We start from the raw sequence: 17112 nt of genomic DNA on the forward strand, positions 1-17112 counted from the left end.
TCCTATCTATGTAGTCTCGATGGATTTATCATTGGCGTTTTACAGAGTGGATAGATGCCACTTATGGGCAAAAATTATGCTCTAGGCATACCGGGAGGTCTTCTTAGTATTTTCCATTTGCATGAGGATTCTAAAATACAGGTTAGGGTATCCATGGATGGGCACATCACTAGATAAATAAGAACATCTAATGGATTCCTACAAGGATGTATACTGGCCCCCACCTTATATTATCTCTACATCGCTGACGTGGGTGGGGTGCTAGATGCAGCATCTTTTGTCGCTCCTAAAATTGGTGGGTTGAGATTGGCATGGACAGCATATACAGATGACTTTGTTTTAAAGTATCATACTCCAGTTGGATTGCAAAAATTAATTGATGCCTTTTGATAATTATGTGACGCTGAATGCCTTAAAAATCAATCCGGCGAAAGCAGTTATTCTCAAATTTTTCAAATCTAAAGTTTCAAAATTCTCAAAAAAATAAATTTATGGAATGTAGGGGATTTAAACATATTAGCCAAATCGAATATGACATACTTAGGGTATCTGATCTTAGCAAATCCATCGAAGGCCTTTTATAGAAACTATCTGAAGGACAAAGCTTCTAAACTGGCAATCCAGCTTAGGCTAGTTAATAAAAGATTTGGAAAGTTCTCACTGTATGTATGTATTTAGTTTTTTTATAGCGCCGATAGCCCGCAGGCATCAGGGCGCTTGGACATACAACACTGCTACTACATGACGGATAACATATAACATAGCTACGGCCTAATAAGTACCCCTGGAACGTTGACTTCCTCTGAGTTCTCATCTAAAGAGGTATGTCTTCAGCAGCTTCCTAAAGGTAGAATGATTTACTTCCGACCTCAGAGGTTCGGGGATGCTGTTCCACAGTTTAGGAGCCAGCACGAGAAAAGATCTGCCCAGCCCGGATTTCAACTTGAACTTAGGCACGATCAAGAGGCATTTACCCCCCCGAGCGGAGACTTCTACTGGGATTGTAGGGCACTAGGCTCGTCTTCAAGTACGCAGGAGCTATGCCAAAAAGGCACTTGTGTACCAGGCAAAGAGCCTTGAACTTTATACGTTCCTCTACTCTGAGCCAGTGCAGGGAAAGCCGCTCTTCGGTAACATGGTCTTTCCTCTTCAGATTTTTCACTAACCTAACTGCATTGTTCTGGATCACCTGACAGCTGGATAGGTCCTTAGATGAGGCCCCCAACAGCAGGGCGTTCCCGTAGTCGAGCCGTGATAAGATAATGGCTCTGGCTATCGTGGCCCTATTAGCCTCATTAAGCAATGGCTTGATGGCTTTCATAAGCCTGAGATAGTATGCCATATTTTTTTTGGAGATAACTGGTCTGGGCATGAGAGTCGACTGCAGAGTCGACATCATACCCAGAGTCTTCACCTTAGGGACCACATGAATAGTGGCATTCTTAATTTGGAACGAATTATACTCTGCTCCCAGATTTTCCAGCAGACGACTGGGGCCAAACAACATCAGTTCGGTTTTTGCATCGTTCAGGCACATCCAATTTGCCTTCATCCAGTCATCTATTATCTTATGAACCCTAGCGATCACTTCACTGTCCGTGGCGTGATTCCTACCCCCCAACTCCAAAATGAATTGAGTGTCGTCTGCATAGTTTGTAAACGACACTCCAGCTTTCACCAATAAGCTACACAGTGTGCGCATATATATGTTAAACAACATTGGTGATAAACTGGCCCCCTGTGGCACTCCGAATAAAATGTCACATGGATTGGAGAAACTGCTGCCCCAATGGACTCTTGCTTGGCGATTAGATAGAAAGGACAGAAGTCAGTCAATGGCTCCCTCCGAGCAGCCAACATTCTCTCTAAGCGCCTTAATCAAAAGGTGGTGATCCACCAGGTCAAAAGCGGCACTTAGGTCCAGGAGCATCAACATCCCCATCTTGTTTTCATCCAACAAACTCAGCATCTGATTCTGCAAATCCAGCATGGCTGTTTCAGTGCTGTGAGATGCTCTGAAGCCTGATTGTTGCTGGTGCAAAATCTCCTGGTTCTCTACAAAGTATTGAAGTTGCTGTGTAGCTACTTTATCTAACAGTTGAGAACAAAATTCGAGTTAGTTATGGGACGAAGGTTTACGGGGTCTTTAGGATCTAGGCCCGCTTTCACTGATTCCAGCTATTAGATATTACATCGCCAAATTAATCCCAACATTCTGCTATGGGCTTGAATTCTTTCCTTATTGGGTTCGGAAAGAGATTAGTTTATAAGAGGCGCTAATATGGAGACAGGTGTTATATCATATCCCGAAAAGTGTAACATTTGCAGCCATACGTTACGACGTGGGCTTATTCTCAATATATAGCATTATTGAATAGAAGAGACCCAACTTGTTTAGAAAATTATACAACAATAAGGAAAACTCGATATATTATAGGATGAGTGTGGATGTTATGGCTGGGAAACTTAAGAAGCGATTTATTCATGACCTGAAACAAGAATTGCTCGAGGTATTGTTTGGAGCAGGGATATCTGAGAATGTATTTATTCTACGTCCACGAAAGGTTAAGAACATTTTGCAAATGAGAGACTGGGGAAACCTTGTGACAAAAATATTGGAAACAAAGTTGTATACTCAGGTGGTCTCTTATATCAAGGAATTGGGTATTATGGAACAATATTTAATACGTTTTCTGAGTAATAAGATGAGAATTTACTTAATGCGAATAAGAATGAACGTTTTACCGACCAGAGAGATTCTAAAAATTTGAGGAATTGAAGATGTTTCAAGCTTTAGATACTGTAAAATGAAGGGCACAGTGGAAACTTTATATCATAAAGTGTTGTTGCCCGGCATTACCTCCATTTAGAATTAAATATTTTAGCAAGTTTGAGTCAAATACTGAATATATCTTTCTGGATTTACTATGGATGAACAGTTTGCATGGAAAATCAGTTTAGTTTAAGTTTGTCAATGGTCATGTTCGTAAACTATTTCTGTAATATTTGTTAGTGGATCAGAGACTAAAGAAATGAAAATAGTTCCAAATTGACAATATAATGGATTAAATTGTTTTATTGTAAAAATTGTATTGGATTGTTATATTATCTAATTTTAAATTTTATAAAGGTTTATAGCAAACCAAAACAAATAAAATAAATGTTTAAAAAAACATTTGGGAAATCCGTGATCCTACCGTGGTACCCTGTACCTTCTGGACATGTCCATCGGCCCTCCAATACGCCTTCCGCAAAGAGAGGACCCTCTCTTGTAAGAGGGGTGTTTTGTTCTCCATTCAAAGATCAGGACTCTCAACCTTCATACCTGGTTTCTGAGAAGTGAGAAAGGAGGATTGGGACCTCCCAGAAGATGTAAAGGAGGTGTTGCTTTCTGCCAGAAGACACGCAATGAAGTCGCTGTATCGCTGCAGTTGGCATAGGTTTTGCAGCTGGTTCAGAAATAAGAATGTAATTCCTTTTCTGTGTGACACACCTATGCTGTTATCTTTTTTGCTGCATCTAGCCAATCAGTGGCTCCAGGTTATCACTGTGAAAGGATACTTGTGCCTGTGCGGGTATCTTATTTCAAAATACCTATTGCTCAATTCCTGAAAGGGCTCACTAATGTGTTCCCTCCGGTCCACTTTGTTGTTCCCATTTGGATTTTGAACTTGGTTTAGAAATACCTCATGTGTGCCCCTTTTGAGTCGCTTCATTCTTATGCTTCAAGGATGTCAACCTTGAATAAAGTTTTCCTTGTGTGCATTACATCAGCACGCAGAGTGAGCGAATTGTAGGCTCTGTCATGCAAACCGCTGTTTACAACCTTCTTCAAGGAGAAAGTCCTGTTTCGGTCCGTCCCACCTTTCTCCCAAAGGTGGTATCAGAGTTTCACCTTTCTCAGGAAATAGTCCTACCAACTCTTTACCCTCCATCTCAGCCTATTAAGGAGAATGAGAGACATCACCGTCTTGACCCCAAAAGAGCTGCATTTGTGACCCTCTTGCTCCCGAAGCCTGCTGCAGTGAAAACAGGTCGATTCATCCACCTGGAGTGGAGAAATCGCCCCTGTCCCGTTTGGGAATCCTCACTGTATCTCTCAGGAACTAAAAGCCGTAGAGACGTCCTTTTTGTCGCATTCGGACCTGCAAGCGAAGTGGACTGAACTGGCGAAGTTTGGGTCCGAGAGCGCCTGGGACCGGTGAGTACTTTGAACACTAACCAGTGACCCTTAGCACCATGGCCCCTTTTTTAAGCACGAGTGGCCCCTGAGGGGTCCCTCTCCTTTTCACTGCTAATGCAAACTAGTGACTCCATCCCGCACTCTGGAACTGCCTCTGCCTTTAAGTGGAGGTCCTCCCTGAATAGTGGGAACTTATTCATCGCCTCATCCACCTTCCTGAGCTGCTAGAGACCTCTGAAGAGACCCTGTTTTGCCCATTGGAACAACCGTGTGCACCTGCATTGCATGTACTATTGAGCACAAGGCTCCTCTCTTCTTAGGGCTTGGACTGCCTCTTAGTTAGGTGTGTTGCTGATGTAGAAGGGGCCTAAAGACTACCTGCACTGCCTATTTCCTTCCCATCTAGGTTGTGGACATATTTCGTGCATTTAACCCTTTAGAGCCCAATGGTCTTGTGTGTATATATTGTTTTGTTTGTGCTTTGTTGGTTTACTTAGTATTGCTGTGATTCTTTTTCTATGGTCTGAGTTACAAAGGCCTTGTAATAAATGTGTTTATATTTTTAACACCTGTCTGGGAGTAATTTGTAAGTGTCCTTGCTCTGTGTGCTCATTGAGGTCTTTGAGTCACCCTCGCCCCTCCTGAGACTTAAGGCCTCATTACAAGTAGGGCAGTAAGGAGTTAACAACGCGGGTAAAGGTGCCGTTGCTGTTAACCCCTTACCGCCCCATTACGAGGTCATTAACAGGCACGTTGTTAGCATGCTCCCCATTCCCATTGAGCCCTATTGGGGAAATGCCGGGCCCTCCAAGTTCAGAATGGGCCGGTATTTCCCCATTTAGGGAACCCGGACCAGCCATGCCCTTTTCAAGGGCATGGCTACCTCTAAACTCGTAATGAGGCCCTTAGTCTTTACTGCTGCCATAGCTACCTTGATTTGTCTGGCTTGTCCAGAGGTTACCCTGTGCAAGAAACTAGGCTGGCCTTCTGAACTAATCCATCGTAAAACAGTGTATTTCTGAGGTGGGGGCGGGTTCTTTTTTTTTTTTGTTCAAGGCTGCAATCAAATGGGTTGCGGTCTTCCTTTGACAGTGGGTCGAGGATGCCTGAAGGGCAGCATACACCGGGCTCCCACTGAGACTGTTAAACATTTAACATCTCTATGTTAATGGCCAGAGATAAGAACTTTAGGCGCCATTAGCTATTTTGTATCATAGAGGACAAATAAAATGCCTGATAAATATTCAAGTCTGTGCCTTGTTTCAAGACAAAAGCATTTAAATTGTCTCCCATTTCCGTTATTTGTTCTTAGTTTGAAAGCCTCAAAGGAGGGTTTGAATTTAATACTTTCTTCACACTACCTATAAGTCATCAGGATGCCTGGGTTAACAAAGCAGGCAACGTATAACTGTATCATTTGTTATGGAGCTGTAAGTGTTGTGACCACATTTGCAAAAGATTAAAATATTTTTGTAGCTTGCCTTAGTTTGCATTCTGACACTTACATTCCTACATTCAAGAAGGGCAGGAGGAGAAAGCTACTTCAGAGATGCTTATGTTAAGTTAATATTGCTGCATTTTATAATATATATATATATATATATATATATATATATATATATATATATATATATATATATATATATATATATATATATATATATATATATATAATCAAAAACATTTTTAAAGGGACGTTATGGTTAAATTGCACTAGCAAAAACCTATGTAATTCAATGGAAAACTTTGTTACAGGGATTTTATGATTACAGGTAAAACCGAGAAAAAAAACGGACATTTGCCAGTTATGATAAGCTAAGCAACCATCACTCGCGCCACCAGTGTGCACTGCAAGGACTAACACCGATGACATCAAAGATGCCATCACAAATCTCATTGATGACATCACGGATGACATCACATGTGTGCTGCCCCTTTCTTGTCCACTGACATAAGTAGGCCAGGTGCTTTCAGGAAGTAAGAATTCAAAAGGTTCTATCTTTGTGTACAGCGCCCTTCTCATATGTTTTGCACTACTTCCCTCAAGGTTCACTTACATCATATGATACATATACATATAGGGGTAGAAGAACGCGTAAAACTGGTGGCGCGAGTTATGGTTGCTTAGCTTACCATAACTGGCGAATTTCGAGGGGGTTTCGGTTTTGCCTGTAACCATAACGTCCCTGTAACAAAGTTTTTCCATTGAATTTCATAGGTTTTTGCTGGTAACTTAACCATGACGTCCCTTTAACAATATTTTTGTTAGTGAATTTCATAGGTTTTTAGTAGGGCACTGTAACCAGAACGTTGCTTAGGCATTGTGTTTTCTGTAAAGATGATAGCTGTTTGGTACTGCAACAGAACAATAATATCCCGTTAACAACGCGTTTGTTACTGATTCCTTGGCTGCCCTCATGATAAACATGTAGATAGGACAAATTGTCTGGTGTATGTATCCATTTGCGTTACCCCTTCCTTTTCCGAATAGTGTTGGTGTATCTTAGCAATTACAGATGTACATGGTAAATGTTGGTGAGTGTTTGAGAAGTTTCACTTTTTGTGTTAACATTGCATGGTGAGTCTGTTACGCACAGTCATGGCCGATTTATCTACAGATGAGCACTATGGACGTTTCCTAGGGAGACTGCACCTGGTCGGCGTATGTGCAATCACACTGAAACTAGCCACAGGACTCCATTAGTGGCTGTATGTACGCATCTTCTAATGTACTTAGTTGTGGAAACGCACGTGTATCCGTTTCACACCTATACCCATGCATTGGTCATCCACTGTGTGCTGGTAACACCGCCCCTGTCGCCAGCCCTACAGATTCATACAGTAGGCTACCGCATTTCAATTACTCCTGCCGAGTACGTGGGTGGCTCTGCAAGCCTACCAATGTGTGGCTAAAGCACGCCTCACTGTATGACGCCCACTGGTAAACGAGGAACAGCAACCTGCAGTGTAACGTGGGTGTGTTAAATGTCGAATTAATTTGATTGATTTGCTGCTTGCCTTTCCATGATCCGAGAAACAGACACATTGTGTCTGCACTGAGCAGTGTGACTGAAAGTGTCAAGAGTTCGCCTGCGGGTCGTACAGTTGAAGAAAACATGTAACTGCAGGTGGGACAGTTGGTTGTGAGTCTGCAAAATGGCAAAGCTGGTGCGCCTTGGTCATGCACATACTAGTGCATGTAAAGGCAGGTAAGCAAACAGCAGAATATGTAGAGCGCAAACAATCTTAGTGGTGGTTAGAAAAGTACTGTAGCTGCATGGGTCGTACAGAATAAATGGCTTCCTGCTCCACGTAATGAAGCTGTGTTTCGCGTTGTAAACATTCTTGTATTCCACAATGTTTGCATCTCCGGGAATGCTACCCCGAAGACTAATGGCATAGCATTAAGTGTGTGTACTGCATGTGACGACAACTGAAATGAAAGCACAAGGGACCAGTGGGCAGTCTACCGCCCTTCCAACAATTACATGGGGTAATTTCATGTACAGCATTTGCCACATCTGCTGCGGGCACTCTTGTAGGGCAGCAGAGCTCTAAAACATCCTTGCAGACCATATGCCGCGCTACAGACCCTTACCCGGCAAATGGCATTGTAATGTGCATGTACTGCAACTCGCTACTCTACACAGGGAAGGTACTTGGAAGTGCGTGGGAAGGGTCCTTCCGGGAGCATGACCATGACTGGCACCTATGTAGGTGAGGGCCACCCAATAATTCCGTCTCTTGGCACGTCGCCTATGGTATCCATACAGGTGGTGCCCCTTCTATACCGGGCCTTTCCTGCCATTCCTTCTGTGGCATGTCTCGGAAGACCATAATAAATGGAAATGAACTGGGAAAGGAAAAAAAGGGAAATAAAGAAAGCACCTTTTACAGATGAACAATGGAATTGCCAATGAATGGATGCAGGGCGTGAGGTGTGGCACTGTGCAAAACACTGTAGGTCACCCGGTTCGAAAGGGGGTCGCTGTAGAAAGAGGTTTCTTTATGTGTTGCAGAATGTTTTTGAAGAGTGTCAGTGCGCAATACTGACAACACATTTTTTTCACTACTTTCAAGAACGGCACCAAGGCAATTTGGATGCAGTGTGCAGAAATCGGGATGGTAGACATAGTAAGATGCACATTATAGCTGGGGAAAAATGTGCGTGCTGTGAAACGTCATATTCCCATGTGTGAAGTGCGCCATTGGCACATGTCGTAGAAATGCACAAATACACTTTGTCGCAATGTACCACGCTTTCTCCATTTGCAGACTAGATAGAAAATGACGCAGCCACATCGGTGTCTGTTTCCGATCTCTTGCATAACCTCCTATCGCATTATGCAAACGCATGACCTGGGCAAGTGCCTCCTTCATCGCAAACAGCACTGAAACTCGTGCAACATGCTGTGCAATTTTCCCTCCACAATGAACAACAATAATATTGTCATGATTGCGTGTCACCAAATTGTCACACATACAAACCAAAATGAGTCACATTATTGTAGGTACTCCATAGCACTACAAATCCACAGGATAGATTCCAAAATGAGCAGCCACTTCAGTGTTTTCCATTGACTTTCAGTCAGTGTATTTTGAACTCCCCTAAAACCTGCACGCAGTGGCTCGTGAAACACACACCCATAACGGCACCCTCTGCATGTCTGTCGACAAATACACTGTGTTCCACAGTCTACGTGTACACACCACACCCACAAAACCGACTGACCAATCCCGTAGGCTCTACAGGCACATTTCTATGGATGTCATCTGAAAAAGGGGCGTATCTAACACGTGCCACCCTGCAACCATCGCAATATTCGCAGACTTTTCGTGCTGTGCATGCGCAGGTGTGGGGGAATAACTTTCAACCAGGGTATGGGACGTTGTTAGTTGTGGCAGCTCTTAAAAGACATTTTTTTTTAAATGCTTCCATAGAAACACCTTGTGCATTTTTTATAAGTATTTGTGTTTTCTACGGCAGCTCACATTCTTACAATAGGGTCTTCACTGAAGCCTGTAGATTGTGAAAGAAAATGTCATTGCAACTGGTCGACAAAGACATGCCATTTCCTTTGATAAGGTGTATATAGCATGAACAAATGTTGTCATTCTCACAGGAGAACATCCCAGCAGCACCCAAGAAGTCACACATGCTTCTGTTGATGACACCCTTCCGACCTTTGGCTGGCGACAGGAATCATTGGAATAGTTCCACACTGTTCTCGGGGATATACATGAGAAAAGCACCTTGGCAGTGGGAAAAATGCGCTGCACTGCTTTCATCATCTTCAGTTGATGGTACACACATGAACAAGGCATGGAACCCAAAAAGAAGTCTCCAAAGTGCACGACCACAACATGTACAGGTCCAGAAGTGGCCATGCGTTGACATTCTACAAGCACTCCGCCAAACAGCACGTTTCTACACTGCGCCACAAAGCCTCCACTCCCTCCAAACAGAAATTGCCAAAAAAGCCTTCTTGGATGGCATACACGACCAGATCTTCCACAAAGGCATCACCCACAATGAAAAGTGTGCGTCCTGCCATGTTTGCCAGCCGCACTAATAAAAGTAAGGGAAGAAATGATTGCCGCCTTTTCCTGTGACATACACCCTGAGCACCTGATTGGCCAAACGCCATTTTCCCATTTCCATTGGCCACCATGGTGAGAAGCGCAGAATGTGGCATGCGCCTTTCCCCAATTTCCGCAAGGGCCGCACCCCAGTGAAGCAGGAGGAGTAACTCTCACTATTGGTTCTCTTTCCTGTTACGTACACCCTGAGCACCTAATTGGCCAAAGGGCATAGTCCCATTTCCATTGGCCAGCATGGTTAGAAGCGCAGAATGTGGCACGTGCCTTTCTCCGAGTACCACGAGGGCCACGCTCCAGTAAAGCAGGAGGGGTCCTTCCTATTGGCGAGCTTTCCTGTGACGCACACCCTGAGCACCACCATACAATCGCTACAGTCCCATTTCCATAAGCCGTCATGGTGAGAAGCGCTGAATGTGGCACCTTTGGGCCCCCAAGTACGCCGAGGGCCAGGCCTGAGTGAAGCAGGAGTCCCTCTTCCTATTGCCGCACACCCTAAGCATCTGATTGGACAATCTCCACAGTCCCGTTTCTGTGGCCACCACCTGCAAAATCCCTGGATGTGGCTTTCATGCTGCGTGCAGGCATGGGGGTATAACTTGCAATCAGGGTAGGTGGAGTTCCTGGTAAGGGGCGGCTCTTACAAGAGCCGTTTATTTTTTAGATACTTCTACAGAAACACCTTTTTTCAGTTTTTATTAGCTTTTGTGTTTTCTTGTCCTCACATTAGTACACTAAACTCTTCACTGCATCCTTCTGCCATGCACCCAATAGTTTAGGCCTTGCACACACCCACTGCAACGTAATGGCACCATACATGTCACAAACGATGACAATCCACATACACAGCACTGCCACCAGAACTCCTAACCAACCTGCGCACCGGCATGGAGCTATGCAGGCCGAAGATTCAACAGTTAGCATAATGTAGAAATAAAACACTGTCTCCTGCACCCCTGTGCAGTTTCATTCACATACTAAGGCTGTATCCCCTTCCATTCACAAAGTATTGTGTCACTGCTAACCTACCCACATACTGTTCGCAACATTTGCCCTACTCCAACCAGTCTGCACACACAGCACTATGCATGCACCCCCTCTACCGGATGCAGAATCAGATGCAGAATCAGACATGCATTGCTGCAGTGGGTAGCTCAAGCCCTAGGCTCTTGAGTGCATGGCCTACAGCCTTCACTGCACCCAGTGCCCACACTATGACTTTTCACTGCACCATCTCCAACCACACATGAAAAACTTTACCATGTTCTAACAGTCATCTGACCTGCGAAACGAAACATACACGCATAGCAGCTCACTTCTGCTGCTCGTCTAAAATATGCTCCACACCCATTCTGTACAAGTCACCACCCTCTAACTGATGCAGAGTCAAAAATGCATTACTGCCATGGGTGTGCTTAAGCCCGAGGCTCTTGAGTGCATGGCCTACGGCCTTCAGCCATGCACCCAATAGTCTAAGCCTTGCACACACCCACTGCAATGTAATGCCACCATGCATGTCACCATGTCATCAACTACGACAATCCACATACACAACACTGCCACCAGCACTCCTACCCAACCTGTGCACCTCCATGAAGCTATGTAGGAAAAAATTGCAAGTTACTATCATGTACAAATAAATCACTGTCTCCTGCACCCCTGTGCACTTTCATTCACATACTACGGCCGTACCCATTCCATTCACAAAGTATTGTCACCGCCAACCTACCCACATACTGTTCGCAACATTGGCCCTACTCCACCCAATGTGCATACACAACACTATGCAAGCACCACCCTCTACCAGCTGCAGAGTCAGACATGCATTGCTGCGGTGGGTGAGCTGAAGCCCTAGGCTTTTGAGTGCATGGCCTACGGCCTTCAGCCATGCACCCAATAGTGTAATCCTTCAACAGACCCACCGCAACTTCATGCACCCATGCATTCCACCATATGCCCAACTACTGCTATCCATCCGCATAGCACAGACATCCACGCTCCCACCCAACCTATGTCATGTGCAAATCACTCCCCTTCTGAAATTCACGTGCCACCACTCACCACGGAAAGAGGTTGCCGCAAACAGGTCATGACAGAAGCTATCGGGCGGTTACGACAGCTGCCTCAAATCATCACACAAAGTTGTCACCTGTCTAGGTACCCGCAAATTGGTGCAATACGCACTAATACTGCAGCCACTCCTCCGTCTTCTTCCACCTATTTACATATGTCACATGAACCGCTTCTCACTCCCCCGCCCCCCTTTCCCTCCTTTCTTGCCACAAACATATGGCATACAGTATATTTTGCAGACCCTTCCACCGGCGCGCTGTCCTTCAATATACCATGGCAGCGTTTGCCAGAAAATGTTGATGCACAGCACGCTTCCCTCCAGCCAACCACCGGCTGCATCCAAAGTTCTGCGACAGCACGCCGTACCGCAAGCCAATGACACTAGGGTCCGCAGAGTGAACAGGGAAATGGCTCAGCGGAGCGTACCCAGATATCACATATTTTTTGGGACGTGCATTTCAGTTCTTTGCAACAAAAGTACTGGTTGGATTCCCACCAAACGCACAAAAGCACGCTTTCTGACCCAAGCCCCCGTTCCTGCTGCAAATTTGGTGCAAATCCGTCCAGCCGTTCGGCCTGTAGCCGTGCGCAAAGTTACTGCAGGCCGTGTAAAATATATATATATCTGTGCTCCCTTTTCCACTATGGTGTGGACCTTCTGTGGTTTCTCCAGCCTTCCCCACGCTGCTTCGTTAACGCGTCTTCTTTACTGCAAGGCTTCTCCTTAGTACACCGTCTTCCGATCTGCATACTCTGCAGTTTTTCTGATTTTCACCCGTTGGGGTGACTTATATTGGCGGGCTTCTCTCCTTGGTCGCACCTGCGCCATGGATGGCTTGAGCTCCCTCTGCTACGCCTCCTGCACGGACACAAACTGCTTCTTCCTCTGCTTTGTCTTCAGCACAACACCACCTCAGCTGGGTCTTATCCTGGGATTTAAATATCCTACACAGGTCTTGGAAACGACTAGACCTTTGAGAATTCACACTTGCCATTGCCTCAGAGTTCTTCTTTGCCCCCGTACTTTTGGCATTGTGAGAAATGGAGTTCTTAAGAGAATCAGTGATATTAAGCTGTTCTCTTTTGTTTTCAATTAAATTAGATTGTTCTATAAACTGATAAACAGAGTTACCAAGGCATAGCTCTCAACATTTTATCATCCCATGGTGGGTGAAAACACCTGATTTTGCTTTTTGCGGGGGAAAGCCCATTCATTTATATGGATGGGTAGAGAGATTGGTGGATGAGAGAGCTGCTGTTAGGGCGGGTGGCACCCGCCCAAAGCATGGGAGTTGAGAGGTATGGAGTAAGGGGGGCCTGGATAAAGAGTCTGCTGTTTCACATTAGGTAGGGTGAGAGGTTCTCTTTAAGATAGAATCACGAAATTCAAAGGCTTTTCTCTTTCATTCCTGAGAGTCTAAGGTACCAACTTGACTCTGTTTAACTGGTTCTTTATAAACGGTTTCTGGAACCTTGATGTTAGGGGGATTGGAATATTGATAGTATGCCATTTAAATATCTTGGAATGATTTCCTCCTCATCTTCAGAAGATGAATACTTTGTCTCTCCTAGTCACCACTTCCCCTTGATAGCCTTCTCCTCTCATGTGATCCTTCCCTCTGATACCACCCCAATGGCAGCAGCTGTCTTCCCCTGGCCACATGGGAGGAGGCTTTAGGCTGGGGTTTGGGGTTTGGTGAGGACTCCACAGAATTCATCACAGTGGCGAGGGCAGAGTTTATAGTATCTATAGGTCCTGTGAGGTATGCGCATATCGCAGGCCGCAGAAATCTCAATGTTTTTGATTTTCAAATGTAGGCAGGTCTGGGGTGTGTGTGGGTGTATGTAATAGAAATCCTTCTGGTCGCTGCTCCCTGTATCTACACAGTCCCCAAACGTGCTAAGAAAAAGCTCTTATCAGTTCATAAAAAAGGCCCAAACAACCCAGCTCCACAAAAGGATGCAAATAGGCTAAAAATAATAATTAATAAAAGTAAAAATAAAACATACAAATGGACGAGACTTCGCCTAATATTTCCAGCTTTCAGGGATGGGTGGTGATGTGCAGGGGCCTCACAGAGAGGAGTCAATGATTGATCCCTATCAGATCATATTTAAGTTTTCAGTTTCCCCTGGTGTCAGCTCTCTGCTGGGCCTGTGGGACATGCAACTGATGGACATTACAGTAGAAGTGTCTGCAAAGTGTGTGGTTTGGGTGGAGAGGGTCAGGGATTGGGAGGTAAGTTGGCCTTAGCATGGCCCTGGGCAGTGACAGGGAAGACCAATAACCAATCATCGTCTGCAGATGTGTGTCCTTCCTCACATGTCGACTCCCCTATAGCTGCTATTTTTGTGTCAGTAGTTTAGGATTTATAGGTGGCTAGAGCCACGTAATAGCCAAACCTAAAAACCATGTGACTGTATTGGATACAAATGCTCTGGAAATGTATTTGCCGGTATATAACTCAATTTCCCCTGACTGTTTTTTTTTCTCATAAATTCACTTACAAACCTACTGCCTTCCCACAAAGCATCTAAAACAGGTACTCTAAAATCTGAAGATGGCCTTGGTGGGTGTACTTTGCCCAAAATATGTGGATGGGCTACCTCCTAAAGGTTGCTTTCATTGTATGTATATTTACGTAGTTCATGAAGATTTCCAGCCTGATAGTAAATAGTATTTGAGACTATGAATACATAATGATGGATCTCAACTCTGAAGAGTTGTAACCACAGACGAGTAACTCTTTCATCTTGACCACTTCTACATTATCCTATCGGCATTGTTTTTTCAAGCCTTATCCTCTTTTATTGGATTGGGTAGAACTAGAACGTCTAAAGCAAGCCATTTTTCTCTAAGTAATTGTTAGCCATTTTGTGTTTACTGACATTTTAGGAGTACATATGCAAAGGTTGCCTTATGTGCATTTATTCTGTTTGTACAGCTGGAAAAATACATTGACGATGCCTCAAGAAAAAAAGAATTTCAGCCATTAGAAGACATTTTGCAAGATGACCACTATTCTAATGTTACTCAGAAATGCAGCAAACTGTTTTTCAGCAAGTTAGATAAGCTAATTTGTAGGGTAAGCCAACTTCATAATCATTTTACATTTGCATGAATGTTAAGGTATGATCGATACTGGGGATACAGAGGTTGTGATCAACATGTTTTTCGCAGGTACCTAGGAACTGCAGAGATGATGCTTTTGCAAACCAGTTCATAAAAATGAAAGCAATTGTATATGGAGCATTGTTTCTTAGAAATATTTACAGAAATTAATTGTTGAATTTGTTTGAATCTGAACTTCATCTGGCATTCATATTCATCTGCAGCAATCAGTAAATGATTAGAAACTTACATTTTGTATAACATTTTTGATATCGTCTTGGTTTTAAATGTATGACTATTTAAACTTGTTCGCAATGCACTGCCAATTGCATTGTTAGTACAAGTTGGTTTACAGTGTATAGGTTTACATTGAGCAAATCAACATTTTCTCTCAGGTGTATGTTGGTGTTTGTGAAACAATGCAATATTGATTGTGTATATACATTACACAGCCACAGTAGTGGCTGTGTAGTTATGGTTAAGTTGCGGTTTCCATAGGAAGAGCACTTTTTGGGCGGCCTATAACTCCGCTCCCCCTGGACGAATCCTCACCAAACTTTGCAAAAAAAGTATATGGGCCACTCTGAAGTTTTGCAAAAGTTGGTGAGGATTCGTCTGGGGGGTGGGGGGGGGGGGTAGTTATAGGGGGAAACACTTTGCGCACGGCTACAGGCCAAACCGCTGGACGGATTTTCACCAAATTTGCAGCAGGGGCAGGTGCTTGGTCCCAAAAGCGTGCCTTTGTAGATTTGGTGACAATCCGTGCAGTACCTTTCTTTAAAATTACCAAAAAGTAGGTCTAAAAAAATTAGTGATATCTATGTCCGCTCTGCGGTCACACTTCCCTGTTCGCTCCGCGGTCAAGATACCAATTGGATAAGGGGCTGGAGTCATGACCGCGGACACGCGATGTCTCTGCCGATTGGCTGGAGTGAGATGTGTTCTGCGTCAGATTGTTTGGATGCGCCCGACATCTTGGATCCGCCGACGGCGCAGTGGCGACCAGCGGCAACATGCTATTTCGAAAACTATTTTGCTCTGTCATATTGCTTGGGGAGGTTCAGATAGTAAGAGATGGGTGAACAACTGTATTTGTTCAGGCGGTAGGTGTTAATGATGTATTCTCTATGCCCGCCTTGTTCGGGATGTTTGTACGTGCAGAAAATGAGGGGTCTAATAAGGGTAGTATTTCAGTCCGTGCTGTGCACAGGCAACTTGAAACTGTTCTAAGGACACGCGTGGTGTTAGCGAACATTGAAATTGAGTACATGTCGTAATTGCATTATTTTGTCCTATGGGTGTGCTATTGATTAGTATGCCGCCATGGGTGTGACATGCTGCGGTGGTTGTGGCCAGGGCCTAGAGTCCTGGATGCATGGCCGTAGGCCATGCACCCAAGAACAAAGTTATAAGCACTGGAGTTATAAGCCACTTCACACCCATACATTGAAATATGTATGGGCATACACCTAAGACTTTAGGCCCTGGCCACAGCCACTGCAGCATATCACAGCTACAGATACACTCGTAGTATTGAACATCACTCAGGTGGCTGTGGGGAGGGCCTGCAGTCATGGGTGCATGGCCGAAGGCCATGCACCCAACAGCACATTTATATATAGTGTAGTTACAAGCCACAATGGGTGTGATATGGTGTGGTAGTTGTGGCCTGGACGTAGTCTTTGGTGCATGGCCAAAGGCCATGCACCGAAGAACAAAGTTATAAGCACTGCAGTTGTAAGCCACTATGGATTTTATATACTGCATACCCATACATTGAAAAATCTATGGCCTCACACCCAAGTCTGTAGCATGTGGCCACAACTACTGCAGCATATCACAGGTATAGGTACACTCGTACTATGAAACATCATTTAGGTGGTTTTGGGGAGGGCGTAGCGTTTTGGGAGCATGGCCGAAGGCCATGCTTTCAAAACCAACTTTATAAGTAGTGAAATTAGAAGCCACAATGGGTGCGATATGCTGTGGTGGTTCTGGCCAGGACCCAGAGTCTCGGGTGCTGAAGTCATAAGCAGTGAGGTTATAAGTGAACATGGGTGTGGTGGTGTGGTGGTTGTGTGCACATCCTAGCGTCTTGGGTGCATGGCTGCAGACCATGCACCCAAGAGTATACTTGTAAGTAGTC

The 17112-nt window shown here is 44.5% G+C and overlaps 1 protein-coding gene across 1 annotated transcript in view; it reads left to right on the forward strand.

Annotated features, from left to right (window-relative positions):
- SYCP2 (synaptonemal complex protein 2) overlaps positions 1–17112 on the forward strand; it is a 574037-nt gene that overhangs the window by 411169 nt on the left and 145756 nt on the right. The window contains exon 3 of the mRNA XM_069649839.1: positions 14800–14940. Within this exon, the coding sequence (XP_069505940.1) occupies positions 14800–14940 (141 nt within the window). The remainder of the gene's footprint in view (positions 1–14799; positions 14941–17112) is intronic.

Source organism: Ambystoma mexicanum, chromosome 3p, assembly GCF_040938575.1.
Source record: "Ambystoma mexicanum isolate Mex_15411 chromosome 3p, UKY_AmexF1_1, whole genome shotgun sequence".
Classification (NCBI taxonomy): domain Eukaryota; kingdom Metazoa; phylum Chordata; class Amphibia; order Caudata; family Ambystomatidae; genus Ambystoma; species Ambystoma mexicanum.